Source organism: Drosophila navojoa, chromosome X (assembly GCF_054131105.1).
Source record: "Drosophila navojoa isolate 15081-1374.11 chromosome X, UAZ_NAV_1.0, whole genome shotgun sequence".
Lineage (NCBI taxonomy): Eukaryota > Metazoa > Arthropoda > Insecta > Diptera > Drosophilidae > Drosophila > Drosophila navojoa.
The window spans coordinates 9,978,167-9,998,434 of record NC_142895.1 but is presented as its reverse complement, the minus strand read 5'-3'; the positions used below and the strand labels follow the sequence as shown (position 1 = coordinate 9,998,434).

General features: G+C 39.0%; 3 protein-coding genes across 4 annotated transcripts; 2 read left to right on the top strand and 1 right to left on the bottom strand.

The window, feature by feature from the left end:
- Positions 1 to 930: 930 nt before the first annotated feature.
- Efhc1.1 (EF-hand domain containing 1.1) lies at positions 931 to 4,076 on the bottom strand. Its single transcript, XM_018107600.3, has 4 exons — positions 3,864 to 4,076; positions 3,249 to 3,796; positions 2,915 to 3,185; positions 931 to 2,856 (listed from the first exon to the last, which is right to left on the bottom strand). The coding sequence occupies exons 1-4, from the start codon at positions 3,912 to 3,914 to the stop codon at positions 1,372 to 1,374; spliced, it is 2,355 nt and encodes a 784-aa protein (XP_017963089.1). The 5' UTR covers positions 3,915 to 4,076; the 3' UTR covers positions 931 to 1,371.
- A 529-nt stretch (positions 4,077 to 4,605) lies between these two features.
- Alp12 (Alkaline phosphatase 12) lies at positions 4,606 to 9,757 on the top strand. The gene is made up of 5 exons (XM_018107612.3): positions 4,606 to 4,903; positions 7,556 to 8,530; positions 8,605 to 9,068; positions 9,130 to 9,434; positions 9,509 to 9,757. Exons 2-5 carry the CDS (start codon positions 7,646 to 7,648, stop codon positions 9,640 to 9,642), a joined length of 1,788 nt encoding a protein of 595 aa, XP_017963101.1. The 5' UTR covers positions 4,606 to 4,903; positions 7,556 to 7,645; the 3' UTR covers positions 9,643 to 9,757.
- A 394-nt stretch (positions 9,758 to 10,151) lies between these two features.
- Rop (Syntaxin-binding protein Rop) lies at positions 10,152 to 19,791 on the top strand. 2 transcript variants are annotated; one of them, XM_018107610.3, is made up of 9 exons: positions 10,152 to 10,424; positions 11,815 to 11,997; positions 12,069 to 12,224; positions 13,337 to 13,440; positions 15,502 to 16,021; positions 16,092 to 16,327; positions 16,396 to 16,563; positions 16,631 to 17,050; positions 17,088 to 19,791. In XM_018107610.3, the coding sequence occupies exons 1-8, from the start codon at positions 10,397 to 10,399 to the stop codon at positions 17,036 to 17,038; spliced, it is 1,803 nt and encodes a 600-aa protein (XP_017963099.1). In that variant the 5' UTR covers positions 10,152 to 10,396; the 3' UTR covers positions 17,039 to 17,050; positions 17,088 to 19,791. The 2 variants fall into 2 exon arrangements, with proteins under 2 accessions (XP_017963099.1, XP_017963098.1); XM_018107609.3 differs by lacking the exon at positions 13,337 to 13,440 and adding an exon at positions 12,537 to 12,646.
- Positions 19,792 to 20,268: the final 477 nt, after the last annotated feature.

Sequence of the window (20,268 nt, the reverse complement as noted above, 5' to 3'; positions counted from 1 at the left end):
TTCGGCTTTCAATTTGTAGTGTACATTTTTTTTTTTTTTTACTATTAATATTTCAATTCTATAAATATATTTTTTACTGATATCCTTTAGTCTAGCCCATCTCACGGTATAAAATTATATTTCACACTTTTCGATATGCCCAATTCAATATATTTTTTCTCTCTTTAAACATATATAAATATAATCTGTTTTACATGTTTAATTAATTTTAAGTGCAGTACTTAAGCAAATCGCAATTAACAGCAAGAAAAAAAGTTAAAAGAAATGCATAAACGATACAAAACATAAACTTTATACACATGCGACCAATTTTTGTTATTTTAATTTAAACAACTTTTTATAAACTCAAATTTGGCTTTCGATAAAAATATATATATATATATATATAAACATTTTTATGGCAATGCAAGAAATAACAACAAATATAACTCGCAAATTTTTTTCAAAAATTTATTAAGCAACAAAATGTTAAAAGTAATAAAGTTATAAAGAAAATATGCCTAAACAAAAAAAAAAAAAATTTACTAGCTGCATTTTTTGACTAAATCACTTGATGCTACGCAAAAAAATGGAATGGAAAACTCCCCCTTGATATGCGAAAAAATTTCCTTAAAATAAGTTATTATTTAACTAAAAACAAAAAATGCAAAAAACTAGTTTTTTTTGCAAAAAAAAAAAATCAACAATATGCTATTTTGAAGAAATCTAATAAATAGAGACTTATGAAAATGTATGAAAATGTGTAGATTCGGTAAATTTTTTGCTGTATTTCTTTTCCCCCCTTTAGATCTGATCTACTATTATCTATCTTGGTGTTCCTAAAGTTCTTGGAGTCCTGCTCAGTCCCTGATGGTCAACTGGCATACAAATTCATAAAGATTCAAGATTGTTACATAAAAACAACACACGCCAAATAATTTATTCCTATAGGATTGTATTTATTTTTTTGTACATATTTTTGCTTTAGTATCTAAAATACTTATATATATATACGTTTATATATATATATAAATATATACACATGTGTGCGCGAGGGCTTGATTTGGTCCAGAATTGTACGTATTGTACGCTAAGCCGATTGCATATTGTACAAGAAATTTCGATGTATCCTATGTGAGGAACAGGCAGATGTAAACAGAAACACTAGACAACAATTGAAAATTGGGTGACAATAACATCATTCACTTCCGATCCCCGATCGGAGGATCGGGGACATGGTATTGAAGATCAACGATCTGTGTAGGTGTATCAACAGTCTGTTTATGATCGGGTATTTGGTATTAATGGTCTCGGTGATCTGTGTAGCTGTTCCCACCTTTGTCTGTCGATGAACCAGATGGGACCGGGTATTATGTATTAGTGATTGACTAACTATTTTGCTGTTGAACATTCTTCATCTCCCGACGGCGGCAGAATGCGAGTATCGCCTATCATTTTGGTCGGCTGGGTGTTGGTGGCGGGGAGATTGAGCGGCAGGTTGAGGGCTTTGAGTAGACAGCCAAAGTCCACGACACGTCCTTTGTTTTGGAAGGGCAGCTTGGGGCACAGCTCGAAGGCGTAGTTGATGGGCGCTATATCGCAGCCCTTGGTGCAGGAAACATCGAGGAAGTTCATCAGATCGCAAACCTCAATGTCATCGCAATCATTGCGATTGAGCACCGACAATATCGTATCGATCAGTTCCAGCGTAAACGGCATACGGAAGCCACGCAACGTCGATCGTATCAGACTCTCGGACAGGAATGGCTTATTGGTTGGATTGATGTGATGGAAATGCTCCATCAGCTCATCTCTTCCATTCCATAACGCACGCTTGATCTCTAAATGGGCCGAGGCACGAACCTTCTCCCGTTCGCAGACGTTCGGCGCCGCCTGCTCGCCAGAAAAGCGACGACACAGTGTGACGATCTCATGATCGCTGATTTGATTGCCCATCAGAGCAATCAGGGCGCCCTTGAGACTTTCAAACGAGATGAACACTGTGCGCTTCTCCAGTTTCTTTTCCAAATCTTGACAGTCGGTCACACAGCTGGAGACAAACTGTGGCATACGCGGCTCCAGGGACTTGCGCACCTTCTCCAAGATCAGGTCTAGATTGCAATGCGTAAACTGGTCCGGATGATGCTCCATATACATCAATGTGAACTCATCTGCCGAGACCAGATGGAAGAGGAAATCCTTAATGGACATTGTGCCACCTATGAAGAGATTGCACGGCCTATAGTACTGGGGCTGTTTGCACGTGAACTTCTCCTGGCCGGGCATCAGAACTCGGGTACGTTTCATGAAGACGCCGCCAAGGAAACCGGAATTCCGTACAGCCACCTCCTGCACTTGCATCGTATCATCGCTCATATAGTAGCTGATCACAAAAATCCGTTCGCAGTTCTCTCGTATGGTTGACAGCATCTTTGCGCCGAACCGAAGTACGTAACGATCGAATTTGACAAATTTCCTGAAATCAGTCTTCGGTCTCTTAATCACAATCGACATGCAATTGCCTGCCGAGTCCTCGTAAGTGCCCCAGCCATTGTACGGGGGCAGCATACGTCCGGACTTGTCATACGGCTGGCACACATCCGATCGCGTCGGCATTGCCAGCGGTGTAAACTGCTCAATGCCATAGTTATCACGATAGTACTGCCTGGTAAAGGGATCCATGTCCGTTATAACCACGGAGCGGCCGTAAATGTTGAGCACGGTGCCGATCTGCAGATCGCGCTGATTGTAATAGAGAATCTCCTTGTTACCAATATTGAGCGGATCAATACAGTAGCGAACATTTCGATTCGTTCCAAGTACATTTAGCAGGGTTTGCGCTGTCTGTTGGCCAGGCAGCTGTAGGCCATCAAATTCCTGTGGAAGAACCAAATTATTGATCTCGTAAATCCATCGAATGATCTTTAATGCTTACTCGTTGCAATTTTCCGCGCTTGAGAAATACGGACGGGCCATCGCGTCCCGAGTTCCGTATGTGAGCCTCCTTCACCTCGATGGTATCGTCGGCCAGGTAGTAGCAGACCTCCAGCTTACGCACATCGCCCATATCAGTGCGATCGTCCCAATAGGCTTGAAATTTGAGTACCTGGCGATCATACTTGAGGAACTGGGCAAACGGATGCTTCTTCTCCGGCGGATTGCAGGCACGTGCCGGGATACGGTTGCGAACCGCCTCAGAAGGATCACTAGAATATTTTAAATAATCATAAATAGATATATATATATAAAGGTAGATTAGCTAAACTTACACGGCTGCCATGACCGGATCGGGCACCACAATGCCCCGTTTATTGAGAAAACTACGTGTGAACGGATCGCAGTCATAGATGTGATAGAATCGATCAAAGATCTGCACCGTCGTGTCCACATTGAGATCGGTAATCGCTAGAAATTCGTTTTCACATGGCGGCGGCTTCGGCACCCGCTGACGATGCAGCATACATCCTTGCACAATGCCTGAATTTTTTACCTTTGGCTCGTGAATATCTATAGTGCCATCTTCCAGATAGTAATAGATTTTCACATGTCTAACCATATAGGGGGCATGGAAATTTTCCTGCAGTGTCTGCTTAAAATAGGCTTTAAAACTAAGCACCTTCTTATCATATGCCAGCCATGGTGGTAGATGTGGTCCCGTTCGTGGGGGATATAAGGCATGAGCATTGGCTGGCGGGCAGCTAATGTCGACTACAACACCGGCGGGATCCACGGGCATCGACTGCTGCCGATCGCTGAGCATCGGTATACCACGAAAGTTGAGCAACGTTTGTGATTTGGGATAATACACTTTACTAACCTAATCAAGCAAAGAGCGGAAAACCGTAAATTTGTTGATTAAGAAACCATATTTATATGTTACTCACTTCGCGAAAGAGGGTCCCTGGTAGGAGGGGCATGCCTGGTATGCGCAACATCTTGAATAATTTTTATTTTGTATAATCCTGTTCAATAGACTTTTTCACTTGTGTATATATAAAATATATTTGTGAAGCAAAATATTTTTGTTTCGTGCGACTGACTGATTGTGTAACACGCCCAATACTGAGCCTATTCTCACACACATTCGACTAAAACGACTTACAGCACGCCTACTATATAAAAAAAAAGCACACAACAGCAGTAGCCACATCAATTTGATTTGAATTTCATTTTAAATTCTGAACAGCGCGCGCGATGTATTGCGTTGCTGGCCTACTATATATCGATAATAGGTGTAAGCCTCAAGCCATATCGATAGCAGCTGCATTACAGCTGTTGACAAATTGTAATCGCAGCGAGCGCATGCTCTGGACACTTTCTCTCTCTTTCTCTCACACTCTACTACTCTCACCCATTCAGCAGATGTTTTGTTATTTCTATTGTTGCTGTTGTTGCTATAGTTCTTGAAAGAAACTGTGGAAGCTTATCAACTACAGCATCATGTTTGTGCAAAACACCAAAATGTGTAGCATCACTACCCTGATTTATTATAATTAGTGCTAAGAGCCAAACGTACAATCAGCTTATCATCAGCATAGGCATCAAATCGCAAGAACTTCGTTTCGGCGCTCAAATTTGTCTTCGGTTAGGGTAAATGCGTTTCGGTGTGTTGCGTTTACAGCTACATAGTTTTCTTGTTTTCACACCGTTTATTTCGACCTGCAAAACGGCAAAAACTTTTGCTGTGAGCGGACGAGAATTTGTTAGTACGCGCTTTTGTTTATTTTTTTGTGTTAAACAAATCGAAATATTTCGAAAGCTAAATGAAATTGGTATTTTTTTTAACTGTTATTAAATGCACATTTATAGAGTGTAACTGTTTGGCCCAAAACAAACTTTACAAATTGTTGTAACAATATATAGTGTTTAAAAAACAATATATATTCATATACATTTAAATATATATGCAAGTGCCTTATGTCAAGTAAGTACAATACACATATAGCGGAACTATTGCTTAATTATATGTCCCAAATTATAAATTTTTGCCATTATTTTGAGCAGGCTTTAGCTGATGGGCAATGGGAGGGAGCGAGATGGAGAGATGGGTAGGCAGAGGCGAGGGTTTGGCAGAAGAGGCTCTCATCCTGCTCTCGTCTTGTTGTTCGTTTGTTCTCTCGTTTTTGTTATAAATCAATTAGTTGTGCTCAGTTAATAATAGTACATCTTTCTATATAAATACAAACATACATATGTATGTTTATATATGCATGCTGGCCCCTCCCATAGTACAATTAGTTTCAAATTAATGGAAACAATTTATTTGTTTACCGTTAGCTAGGCGTAATAGTCTCCATTTCTTAGTATTCACTCCCCATTAGATTTCCACAGTAAAAACCGTTTAGAATTACGTTCCTTTACCTGCATATGATATCTAGTATTATATACACATACATATACATACATATATACTATTTTATTGCTTTATAAACTGTACTTAATTTAGATTATTTCATATCTGTTTTGTAAGCAGCGTTAGTATTTTGTTTCTTGCTCTTCCACGAATTGACCTTAAGTTTTTATGCCTCGCTAGCTTCATTGTAAATCCACTTTTATTGATGATCTATGCTAATGCTTATGCATATCAGCTAAAGTATTCCATCAAAGTATTATAAAAAGCTTTTATAATATTTGCAATTATGATGAAATCTGTGCAGCTATATAGCTGTGTTGCTTATCGTTCAATTCTCTGTCATAGAGGCATACGATTCATCTATAACAAAGTAATCTGTGTATTATCTATCCACTGAGTATTCGAATATCTGAGATGCAGGGCGTATTATAGCACAGAGTCTTATTGCTTAAAACCATCTTTCGATTATCTTGACAATATAATCATACACTGTCAACTAGAATATTTTCCATCTCGCTTTTCAATCTTTATTCGTCCATCTATCATAGAGTATGGCTACTTATCTCCAGCTGTGTTAATGAAAATAGTAGTAAATAGAAACTCGTGCTCATCTAGTATAATTATTTTATTCATCTATCTTAGCTATCAATTATTTCGTATAATAACATCTATTCAGCTATCGGTGCCACTTGCTATACTTGTTCCAATCCAATCCTATCCTATCACAAAGTCAAGTCCGATTTGCGTCAGACCCAATCGAAATATTGCGATTGTCTCATGTTTTCACTTTTTTAAGTTATTTGCTTCGTGACAAATCTGTGGCCATTGATAAGAATCAAATTATCCTATCAGCCAGATACTATATGTATAAATACATACATACATTCCAGTATATACATATGTATTTCATCACATATTTCTGGGCAGTTTGAAGTGGTCATAAATAGCAATCAGTCTTATCGGGGTGCTAAAGCTTTGGTAATTATGATGTGCTCCCAAGATTCGACAACAACTGTTCAGATAGTTCGCATAGGGTATTCAAAAGTTGTTTGAAATCAGAGCTATCCACCCAAACAGGTCTGCAGAGGATTTACTTTTGATGAGGTAATCAGTTGATGGAGCTGTAAAAAAGTATAGAACTGGCATAAATATGTTTCTATTTTTATTTCAGATTCGGTAGGTACTTGAGAGTTGGCTGCGTGCGTCACAGCACTCAGAGATACCCTATTAGAGAAAGGAAGGAAAATCAATTAGTATGTAGCTCGTCAAAGTCTAATTGCTAAGTAAACTTCTAATTTTCATTTCAAGTTTTTCCCTTTATTGTTTGTTTACACGGAACAGTTTTGCGTAAAATATATCAAATTTCTTAAGACAGAAATACACAATGAGAAAAGAGTATATTCGAGCTGTATATAAGTAAAGTTATGTCTGATATCTGAAACTCATGTCATGGGAAAAGATCTAGACTTGTAGGATCATCATGGAAACACAATATATAATAGATACATTCAAGTATACAAAATGGAAGATCTAGTAATTTTATATATATTTGAACAAGTACTATGAAATATAGTTGATATCTGAAAGGTTTTTATAATATACATGAAATAATGTTAAACGGAAAATAGCAGTATAAAATAGGGCATACATATATATAGTATATATATATATGGAAAGTAACTATATATAATTTTATATATATGTGTATATAATAAATTTGTAGATAATGGCATGATATTGAAATCAAAATGCATAGTTATATATGGGTATGTATACAAAGCTTAGCAGATAGTGCATATACCCGTCTTTTAGCTAGGGCCTGCCTCGAGTCAATATTACGAAAAAAAAAGAATATGTCTGCCAATATGGCAAGACAGACGCGGATAGCACACGGCCCACGGCTGCTCAACGGGCACTTAACGCCCTCATCGGAAACCCTCCGGCGAGGAGGTGGGAGGCAGGAGCCGTGTACGGGTTTTCAAGTGGGCAACGGGGAATTTGCTGTCTATTCATTAATTGGGGGCCCGTGACGTGGAGGTGCGCTTGTTAGACGAGTCGCAGTTCTAGCTAAGCGTAATCTATTTGGGCATTTAGCAGGCGTCGCTGTAAGTGGGCTAGAAACGGTACGCAAGGGGACCGGAAAATTTATCTCGTCTTATTAATGTTATCTGGTTGGGCTCTTGAGAGTGTGTGTGGTCGCTGTCATATATCTCACATTTACAGGCCGCATAAAACCTAAGACAACGTTCCAATCCGCCCCAGACGTGAGTCAACAGAGATTCTGATACAGATACAGATACGATAGCACTTGAGATGTCATCCACGGGCACCGACAGCACCAAGCTGGGCGATGTGGGCCTGATTGAGGTGCAGCTGGACAGCCTCGACTCAAGTCACAATTTCGCCAATTCGAATGGCGGCACACCCAGGACCAAAACGCTGCCGGAGCAACAGCAGCTCCAGCGCCAACAGCAAAAGAATGTATTCAAATCCAAAGTGTTCATCATAGCCGTTAGCTTCTCCTCGGTGCTAATGATTGCCATGTGCATTGGCTTTCTGGTCCATTACGAGTTCTCTGGCGATATTAGCGACATGGAAACGGTCTCCTATTGGCATGTGAACCTACCGAAGGAGCAGCAGGAGTGGTACGATCGTGGCATCAATGAGCTGAAGCTCGCCCTCAATCGTGAGCTGAATCGACGGCGAGCCAAGAATGTGATACTCTTTGTGGGCGATGGCATGGGTCCGAATACGGTGACAGCGGCGCGGATCTATGGCTACAAAGAGGAGGGCCTGCTCAGCTGGGAGCGCTTCCCGCACATGGGTCTGCTGAAGACCTATTGTGCAAATAAGCAGGTGCCCGACTCCTTCTCCACGGCCACCGCTCTCTTTGGCGGCGTCAAGGTCAACTATGAGACGGGCGGCGTCGATGCCACGGTGCCGTTGGGCAATTGCAGTGCCTCGCTGCAGGAGGCGCATCATGTCCAGAACATACTCCACTGGGCCCAAGCGGATGGCATGCGCACAGGCTTCGTGACGACGACACGTGTCACGCATGCCACGCCCGCTGCTCTGTACGCCCATGTGGCAGATCGTCGCTGGGAATCTGAGTCCACGATGCCCGCGGAGGCGCAGCAACAGGGCTGCTTGGACATCGCACGCCAGCTGGTGAAGCAGAAAACGGGACAGCAGATCAATGTGAGTAGCCGATTGTCTTGGAAGATGATTATCCTTATGAGTTTTACTAATTGAAGTTCTCCATCGAAGCATAGGTTATCATGGGTGGCGGCCGCCAAATGCTCGTCTCGAATGTGAGCGGCACAGACAGTGATCCGCTAGACACGTGGGCGGGCCACTCAACAGATGGACGCAATCTCATACAAGATTGGGCACAGCAGAAAGCCGATCAGGGCCAGTCGCATGCGGTGATCCAAAACAATGGCCAGCTGCAACAATTGGATGCAGCCAACGTGGACTATGTGCTTGGCATCTTTGCCAACGGACATCTCAAGTACGATCACGAACGGGATGGCAGCGATGCGGGCATGCCATCCTTGACGAATATGACACTCAAGGCGCTCGAGGTGCTGGGCAACAGTGATAAGGGATATCTGCTTATTGTGGAGGCCGGCATGATAGATCAGGCGCATCATCGTGGAAATGCGCGCAAGGCTCTGAGCGAAGTCCTGGCCCTAAACGAAGCCGTGCAAGCGGTGCAGGCGCATCTCAAAGCAAAGTGAGTGTGAAATTCGGAAAAGCAGGTTAAGCATTGACTAACATTTTGGAGACTGCCATAGGGATCAGCTGGACGAGACGCTGCTAATCGTGACAGCCGATCATTCGCACAGCTTGACCATCAATGGGCATCCCGACCGAGGCGCTGATATCTTGGGACTAGCTGGCAATTCAAAGACAGAAGATACACCCTATACAACGCTCACATACGGTACCAGTTACCAAGGTTTTCAGGTGGATCCGGAGCGCATGATGCGAAAGGACCCATCGTTCAGCGACACGAGAGATTGGGAATACACGCAGCAGGCGGCCATCAATACGAATGAGAATCTACACGGCGGTTCCGATGTGACTATACATGCGCGTGGTAAGTGGGCACTATTTACCAATATCTAATGTGTTAATATAAATATTCTTCCCTCTTAATGCTTTTGATTGTAGGCGCTATGTCGTATCTGTTTCACGGCGTGCACGAACAAAGTTATGTGGCGCATGTTATTTCCTACGCGCTGCGTATTGGACGCTTCCGTGATAGCACAATCGCCGAGTCCTTGGCGGAGTTGATGCCTTTGTAGCTTAATTGATAGTATAATTTATTAATTTTGTTTCTTCCCCCTATATTACATATTGTGATAAGATGTTTCTGTTTTTTTTAGTATTAATCATACAACAAATTATATGAACGTTAAAGACTACGAAATTGAGCGTTATTTCTTGTAGAGGTGCCACTCCGTTGTTATGGTGCTGCCAGACAACTCGAGTGAGATTGAATTTAAAATGTTTTATTTATTCATAGCAATCAATTTACAGTTACATTTTGAAGAAATTTTCAAATAAAGTTATATTGTTTTTATGTAAACATACAAAGCCTTTAATTGTAATTAATATATGTGGAAACCAAACACTATTTCGGCAGCCATATGTGACAACAGGTATCGATATTTTTACCCCAGTCGGCCTATCACGACTATCGCCCTGTTATTCATACATCCATTTCGCAAACATATCGATATTTAAAGCCAGCCCTGGAAAGCAAAAAGTTGGAAGTTCTGCTCACACAATCTGCAATTATATACAAAGTAAAATACGCGTCGACTTCGAGTAAACAATTAAGATATTTGCCGCGTTTTCAACCACGTTTAGAGGCTAAGTTATTATTTTTTTTTTGTATTTTGTGTTCCCAGTGGTGTCAAATTCCTTGTGATTTATTATTGTGGAACGGTGTTTTGGATATTGCGTATTGTGCGACGATCGCACTTAAATACAAAAGAAATTAAATTATTTATTGATTAATTGCCGGGTCAGTGAATTTAACGCAATCCAGAAAACATGGCGTTAAAAGTTTTAGTTGGCCAAAGTAAGTGCAATGAACAAACATTCCAATATGTTAGTTTTTCTGCTGTTAATTTTTCTGCTGTTGTGACTAACATACACACACACACAATTGTGTCGACAAGGTTGTGATAACTATGACGCCCCCCTTTGAACATAGTGATACAGCTAATTATTTATTTATTTATGTAGAACTCTAATTAGCATCTGCTGATATGCAAAATATATGTATTTATAAAGAAAAAATTACCATCTATATATTGTTATCAAACGAGGCTGTAGCCACGACCCCTAACACGCAGCCCCTATCGATTTTTCAAGCACAATTTTTGGCACCCACTCAGCAAACAAACACCCAACCACCCACATCGGGGCAGCGCCCACGCGCAGCGCCCTTTCCAAGGCACGGGCTGTTTTTACGGTGACCTTTGCCGCAGGATAAGCATTTCCAATAGCAACCGCGCACTGCGCTCCCCTTGAGTCCTCGCCCCTGCATTAGTTAGATGCCTTGATTGCGGCTATCTGGCAGCCCTTTCGCTATGCAAATGGCAATTGCTATTAATAACTATTCAATTTATATGTGAAAATCAATCAGGCAACGTCAACGCCAACGCTAAGTGGCTTATTCCATGCACTTTTTGGTTGTTGTTGTTGTTGTTTGTGGTGCTTCACTTTCTTGTTATTATTTTTGTGTTTGCTGTTACTGGTTGAGTCATCAGGGTTATGAGTGAGTAATGGTTATGAATTTTGAGGACTGTGTAAATGTAGCTAAACAGCACTTTGACATCATCTTAAACTTGCAGCAGTGCTGCCTACTTTTCGGTGACAGCCAAAAAATAGCTACTTTTAGCGGGAATTCAGGGTATTTACGGCTATGTCAGTTATATCTGATAAGAGTACACTGATAAAAAAATCAATGCAAATTAATTTGATTTATGGCAGCTTTTTAGCTTTTTTTTATCTTGACTAAGCGCTACACGAACTTAATATGTATACATATATAAACATATGTATTTGTGCAGATATTTGTGTGTGCATATACGAAAGTCAAAGTCTATAATATATGATATAAATACATATAGACTCTATATGTATTTATATATATATATATATACAAATCAAAAATCAAATTGAAAGCTTGCTAGCTTCAGAAAAAGGCTAAAAAAAGGCTATTTTAGCCTTGCCCTTATGAGTAAAAACCTAGACTTACAGCTAAAACAGCCAATACTATTACGCCTACACACAGGAGAGAAAGCTAGTCTGAAAAGTTCCTGTGAAGATAAAAGATGATGAAGCAGAGAAAACTGTCGTTGGATGCAGGCGAAGTAGCCATGTCCCATTCTCTAACATGCAACAGATTGGATCGATTTAAATAGATATATTCATGCCTACTGTCTCCGTTCTTCTCCTTGCAGAGATCATGAATGAGGTGGTGAAGTATAAGCCGCCACCACCAAAGAAGGCGGGAGCTCCTGGTGCTGCCAAGGCAGCCGGCGCCGGTGGCATTGAGTGGCGTGTCCTGGTGGTCGATAAGCTGGGCATGCGCATGGTCTCCGCCTGTACCAAGATGCACGAGATTAGCGCCGAGGGCATAACACGTGAGTGCAAACAGGCAAAGCCATGCAAGTTAATTTTTGAATTTAATCGCTTCTTCAACTGCCATCGACAGTGGTTGAGGACATCAACAAGAAGCGCGAGCCGCTGCCGACAATGGATGCCATCTATTTGATAACGCCATCGGACGAATCTGTGCGATCGCTCATACGCGACTTTGAGAATCCGGCACGTCCGATGTATCGCTATGCGCATGTTTTCTTCACCGAGGGTATGTGTCAGTCGTTCAGCCAGACCATAAACTAAAGATAACCGATATATATTGCAATTGATTGTCTGGCCAACTATATAACTATAGTATACCATATTTATTATTTATTATTTATCTATAATTATTTATTCGTATCTTTTTATTTTCATCTAATTTATTGATTTATATTTTACAAATTTTCCATGAAATCCCCGTTAATATTATCCATGTGCACCTATATGCAACCTATGACTATAATATACATATAAATATATATATATTATGAATTATTGTACATATATATATATATATATATGTGTGTAAATCGTGTAGCGATACCACCCCGCATATTCGAAATGCTGCAATCGCACAAAGACATTTGTCGTCGCTATGTGCGCACCTGCAAAGAGATCAATATTGCCTTTTTGGCCTATGAAGCGCAGGTATACTTCTCCCACTCTCTCTCTCTATTTCTATCTCTGTTAGATAATCAATTTAATAAAACATTTAACACTCTCGCTTATCGTTACTCGTTACTCGTTACACGTTGCAGTGACTTCTCTCTCTCTCTCTCTCTCTCTCGCTCTCTCTCTCTCTTTTACTACTAATGCAACTGTGCCGTAAATCGTGTTTTGTTCTACACGAAAAAATATATTCTTAAGCGAATGCTTCTGACAACTAACTGCCAAAACTGGGTCGCATACAAACCACATACACTATACAGTATGCCCTTCCTAAAACGAACTATATTTTCACTTTACTTAACCTTTGTTTTCAAAACTAGCTCAAAAGAGATCGCCTTAGGCAGGCTATACTGTATCTGCTTTATCATTTTGTTTTACATGTCTTGTGTTTTATTGTCCACATTTAATGGTTTAATTTCTACTCGAAACTCGATCAAATTTAGTTAACTTTTCAGAGCCTAGCCACTAAGCAATGGGTAACAAACTATATATCCAAAATATGTATATCTATATTGAAAGAAATGAAACATGCATTATACTTACATAATCAATACCATATACTATGCATATTCTGTAGCCAAAAAATAGATAAAAAGTAAACAAAAATTTAGAAGAGAATATCGGAAATTTGAGCAAAATTTGATGTGCGTATAAAAATTATAATTATAGTTTGCCCGGAGGAATTATTTAACGATTTGTGTAAATCGTGCGCTGCAAGAAAGATCAAAACTCTAAAGGAGATTAATATTGCATTTCTACCATATGAATGCCAGGTGCGCTAAAAAAAAAAAAACAAACCAAAAAAACAAAAAAAAAATCTTAATTGTTGTATTAAATGTTAAGCGTGTACAATATACAAATACTCTATACCGCTCTTTATCTATCCAACTATCTATCTCTCTTCCTCTCTCTCTCCCTCTGTCTCTTGTACATTTGACAAAGTCAAATTTCCTACTATGTAAAGGCATTAAGCAAGAGCATTTATTGAAATTCTAAACCAAGCCAACTAAGCTAACTAAGCTAATAATCTAGCTCTTTCTCTTACTTCCATTTTCTATATCTCTATCTCTTTTGTACATAAGTAATATAGCTTTATATATAGACATATGCCTTTAGGAAGAGCACTAGCTAAAAGTTAAGTTCAAGTCAAGTCGTAGTTGAGGTGTAATTCTCTCTATCTCTCCCTCTTTCAAGCTATCTATCTATCTCCACCTCTCTTGTAAGCGCGAGCCATATTTTCGCTTTTAATAAGCAACGAACATTCTCTAGAAACCAAATCTAATTCATCTCTCTCTCTCTCTCTCTCTGTCTCTGTCTGGCTTGCTGTATCTTGCTCTGCCTACTGCTGAACACTATTCAGTGTTGCACAATGTTTCAAGACCTCTATATTTCCCTTCTCTCCCTTTCTATGTCTCTAAGCATCTCAGCCTTGTTGTATATTTAATATAAGTGTTGTAATTCTATTTGTTGTAATTACTGACACACAAACTAACCAATACACAAGATCGCTTTCAAACACTATCCAGGCCAAAGCGGCTCTCTATCTCTCACTCACAATCTCTGTCTCTCTCTCTATATTGATGTGTGTGTGTGTGTGTTAAACTATTCTGAGCGTAAACTCCAAACTTGAATCTCCTTAAGTTTTGTTAAACTTGTTTTGTAGTGTTCAATTTAATGTATGTGAATTGTATACAGAAAAGCAAATCGTGCCTAACCAAACACTCAATATCAACGAATAATAATAAGCAACTTAACAACAAATCACAATAACTAATAACAATGAACCTAATGCATAAGAAACAAACTTACTCGTCGATCCACTCACAATGTGACCAGGCACGTTTAAGCGGCATTCGTTCGCGTTGCCGTTTACTCGTTATTCGTCATCTTGTGATGCGGCGAGTACAACTCCCAGGGCTAAAAAAGCAATACACAAATGAAAATACCACATATATACCACATATACTAAAAGAAAAGAAAAAAAAAAACTATATATACATATATATATGTTATATATTAATAATCTGTAAATGTAATTGTTTGTCAATTGGTTGTGTGTTCTCTATCTATTTGTCTCGCTCACTCGCTCATTCTGTGTAAATATGTATGTCATTAGCTTTTAAGTACATTCTCGCTCACTATCTCCCTCATTTGTCTAACGATCAGCATGCTGAGCATCGCATGTCGCTCTCTGTCTATATATGTGTCTCTTTCGTTCTCGCTTATTCATGTTACCGTCTTGGACAACGGTAAACAGCAAGCAAGTGAATTTATATCTAATTTTATTTCCTAGATTTCATAATGATCAAAAGTTACAATCGATAAATCGATATGTTGTGAAATTAACATATATCTATTAAATGAACCCTTTTCTTACAATCCTTACAAATACTAATCGATCCAAAGCGAATAATGAGTCATCGATAAATCTAAAAATTTGATCGATTTTAATCCAATATGAGAAGATGTACGTTGAAAAAATATTTAACCTACATATAGTATACATGTGCTACAGATTTTTATCTTTATAGTCATATTCAATTGATATAAACTCAAATTTATCGACTTATCGAAAGATGAGTGAAATCGATAAACATTTGCTCGCTGTACTGCATACATCGTAACGTAACTAAACGAGAATCAGCTTCACCTACACAATTACACACATGCATACATGCATAATATATATTCGATAAATTCGTAAGAATTCGCCAAAAAGCTCACAAGTTCGCCCAATTAATAGAGAACTCCTGGGTGTGTGGGTCAATCGAACCGCCTCGGCCTGTTCGCCCTTGTCTTTTCTTTTCGTTGTCTCCTCTGTGTATTCGCCGTAGGTCTTCTCGCTGGATTCGCCGGACACTTTCCAATGTCTGTATTCGCCGGCATTCGCCTCGATACGCGGCAAGCATATTGAACGGATCGCCGAGCAAATCGCCACGCTGTGCGCCACCCTAGGCGAATATCCGAATGTTCGCTATCGCAGCGACTGGGATCGAAATATCGATTTGGCTGCATCCGTGCAGCAGAAACTGGATGCCTACAAGGCCGACGAGCCAACAATGGGCGAGGGGCCGGAGAAGGCACGCTCCCAGCTGCTGATTCTGGACCGTGGCTTCGATTGTGTGTCGCCGCTGCTGCACGAGTTGACATTGCAGGCGATGGCCTACGACCTGTTGCCCATTGTGAATGATGTGTACCGCTATTGTCCGGGTCCCAACCAGCCGGACAAGGAGGTGCTGCTCGATGAGAACGACGATCTGTGGGTGGAGTTGCGTCATGAGCATATTGCCGTTGTCTCCACACAGGTCACCCAGAACTTGAAGAAGTTCACCGATTCCAAGCGCATGAGCTCCAGTAAGCCCCCGCCTCGCCCCACTCTCGAATTAGTTGTCCAATCTATCGCTGATCTTAATCCACTTTATAGCTGATAAATCGTCGATGCGCGATCTCTCGCAAATGATCAAGAAGATGCCGCAGTATCAGAAGGAGCTATCCAAGTATTCCACCCATTTGCATTTGGCTGAGGATTGCATGAAATCGTATCAGAACTATGTCGACAAGCTGTGCCGTGTCGAACAGGATCTGGCCATGGGCACCGATGCCGAAGGCGAGAAGATCAAGGATCATATGCGCAACATTGTACCCATTTTATTGGATGCGGTGAGCAATGCTACAAAGAATCGCCAAACTACTTGACTCTAATCTCGAATCGAATTTCCCATTTTCAGAATGTTTCCAACTACGATAAGGTGCGCATCATTTCGCTCTATGTGATGATCAAGAATGGCATCTCCGAGGAGAATTTGACCAAGCTCTTCACACACGCTCAGTTGTCAACGAAGGATCAGGATATGGTGCGAAATCTCAGCTACCTGGGCATCAATGTTATCGCCGATGTGAGTGGAATTGAAGTGAAATATGGCTCTGGCAATTTCAACTGACTTGATTCGCAATGTTTTACAGTCACGCAAGAAGATCTATTCGGTGCCACGAAAGGAGCGCATCACCGAGAGCACCTACCAAATGTCACGCTGGACACCAGTGATCAAGGACATTATGGAGGATTGCATTGAGGATAAGTTGGATCAGCGTCACTTCCCCTTCTTAGAGGGGCGTGCACAGAATACCAATTATCATGCACCGACTAGCGCTCGCTACGGCCATTGGCATAAGGATAAGGCACAGACGCAGGTCAAGAATGTGCCACGCCTCATCATTTTCATAGTGGGCGGTGTGAGCATGTCGGAGATGAGATGCGCTTACGAGGTGACCAATGCGGTACGCAACTGGGAGGTGATAGTCGGCTCCTCGCATATCCTGTCGCCGGAAATTTTCCTCAGCGATCTGGGCAGCCTCTCCAAGGAGGATTAAGTACAGTGAAGCCCACGATAAAGCAGGCATACACACCTGTATGCTTCTTACATCTCTTAGCCAGATTTGTAATTTGTTATTCGCTATATATCTACAAACGCATATATATTTAAATATATATACATATATACCCATATGTATATATACATAAATATATATATTCGTTGAGGCGATTGTTCATTGTTCACCATGCAGTAGACATACATTATGTGCACCACTTAACTAACCAACCCACAAAACGAAAGAACAATACGCTACAAATATATATACACATATATTTATCTCTATATATATATATATATATGTGCAGTCGGATATGTAATGGAAGCGCGTTTTATGTATTACCACACTATATACCCAAAAACTCGTTAAATTCATTATATATCTCTATATATATATATATATATATCTGGGAAATCTATAAAATGAATATATATATATCTATATACATATATATATAATTATTTATTTGTACAACTATATATTTATGTGTGCTCCCAATGTTTATTCATTTCTAATAGTTGAATCAACAACTTAAAACATTTTTTTTTGCAATTATTAAAGTTACGAAAGTTCAGTTGTAAATCAAAAAAAAAAAAAATATATATATATATAAAGTGTCTTCAAAATTTGCCCACTAATAAGGCCTTTCTGGCTGCATTACAGCAGAATGTTAAGCATATGTTAACAGCAAACTGTTTATCGAATTGTAATTGCAATTTGCACAATTTGAAAATTCCATAATTAGAACAATGCAAAGCCACACCACACCAGACAGACAAACAGACAGACACAGCCCTGGCTCAAATACAACGCAAAGCGCGCCGCTGTGGTGAAATTTGTGATTCAAATTTATATGCGTTAAGGAATACATGAAAAGCTAACATTGAAAAGCAATATTTAAGTTTGCTGTTAAACAATTATGTATAAAATATATATATGTATATTATATACATATATATGTATATATAATTATACACACACATCCATATAAAAATATATATAGTTATACATGATATTGAACAATTGAAAACCAACATTTTGCGCCTTCCACATAAATCCACTACGTGTATTCCGAATCACATGCAAAGAAACTGAATTAAAAATAAAACGTAAGCAAAGAACAATTTTTGAGGAACTACATGCAGAAAGCTTTATAAAACAAAATAGATATATATATATAAATATAACTGAAACGAAGGCAATGTTAACAATATATATATAACATATATACGAATAACTATACATATGCATATATATGATTATAATAATTACAATGCATAATAATCGGATCCTTATTGGCAAAGTCACGAAGGATTGCATTTACCGTTGTTCCTGACAACAATAACAGATAACTGTAGTGCATATATATGTGTTAACTATATATGTACAAAGGTATATGCGTATGTGTGAGTGCAATTTCTAACAAGATGCATGTTCAGTTAAATTTACATTCTTTTTGATGGTTTTGGTTTATTTTTTTCACTATAAATTATTTTAATTATAATAAAGTATTAACCTCTTCTTATTAAAATTTCCGAACCTCTAATACAATTGTTATAATATAATAAACAACTAAATTCAAAAACAAAAAAATTACAATATTTTTATCTTGTTTATTCAATGGCAAATTTGCCTAAACAAATTATAAATTAATTATTATAAAATTTAATATGAAATGTTCTAAGATCTAGTTAAATAAGATTTGCAAGAACCCAACTTTCTCTCTATATAATATTTAATACTTATATGAAACAAATATTTACACTTAATTCAAATATACAATATAGATTTATGTATTAGTCTAGTTGGTGCCTCTACACAGCGCACACACACACACACACACACACACACACACACACACACACACAGACCTGCAGGCAAGCTCGTTCTTATTGCATTCAACATATTGCGAACGAAGGAGCAAGCGAGTTTGTCTCACATTTTCACCATACTCATTGTCATTTGCAGCGCAGAAAATGAAGGTGAGCGAGCCAGCATGCGTATGTGCCTGAACGTAAAAATATGCTTGCTCGGTCACTCATTCGTTGCTGCGACTGTTGCAGTTGGTGTGGTGAAATGGAAAGACTTACACAAACACACGGTTGCACGGACTCTTCAACGATGTTTTGAAAGGCCGAGCAAGTCTCAATACACGCACACGCACGCACGCCTGGCAAGCACACACACACGTGTACTATTGGCGACCAACACACAAAGATCTAGTCAATCAAGCCCAACCAACCAGGGCTGCGACGTTCGACAATTCGCGCCCACCCTCCGCAAAAAGCTCAGCAACATCGAGACTGGATCACACTGGCGAATTGTCCGCGAAGCTGTGCGCATGTGTGCGGATTGCCAGGCGTATGATTGCGTGTGCCAGTGTTGAGAAAAAACATCTGTATGTGTGTGTGTGTGTGTGTGTGCTCGTGGTGATTGTGAGAGAGAGGCGCCAAGAAAATGTTCTGAATTCACGTTAAAATGTTTATTGCTTGTGGAAACAAATTAAAAATAGCAACAATTGTAGCTAAGTAGAAGATATTTTGAAAGGACCGTTGTTTATATAAATATATAATATATATATGTATTCGTAAGCCAGTATTCAATGCATTATTATAAAATAAAACCTAAACGGGTGCGAGCTGTACGCAATGTAAGATTTAAAAATTCAAACTGTAAATTTCAACAATTCATATTCGGGTGAAAGCTCTAGTTGGATCTAATAGTTGGGCCGTTGTCAAACCCGTTTAGGTATTTTTTTAGTACGAAATTTATTACAAATATTTAACAAAATAAAAAAATACAAATACAAATGACGAAGAAGAAGAAGAAGAAGAAGAAATTTTTCGGAAATTTACATAACATCAAAATTGATATACAAATATTTTAAAAATGATATTGAACAATTATAAATTATACAAATACTTAAGAATTGCTGTCAATTTCTTAAAACGTAATTAACAATTATGAAATTAAATTACTTAACTCGTAGAGAAGATTGCAAATTTATTAATTCAACAAAATAAAGGAGTTTAACTAAAACGAATGAAAACAAAATCGAATCACAAATTTAGACCATGCGACGCGCTATTAAAGAAAAGAAAAAGAGAACAGTTAAACAGATTTTGGATTATAAAAATGAAGAGAAAGAGAAACAAATAATTTCACAGCTACAACAAAAAGTTAGTTAATACTATATACTAAACTATAATCACATTCAACTATAAACC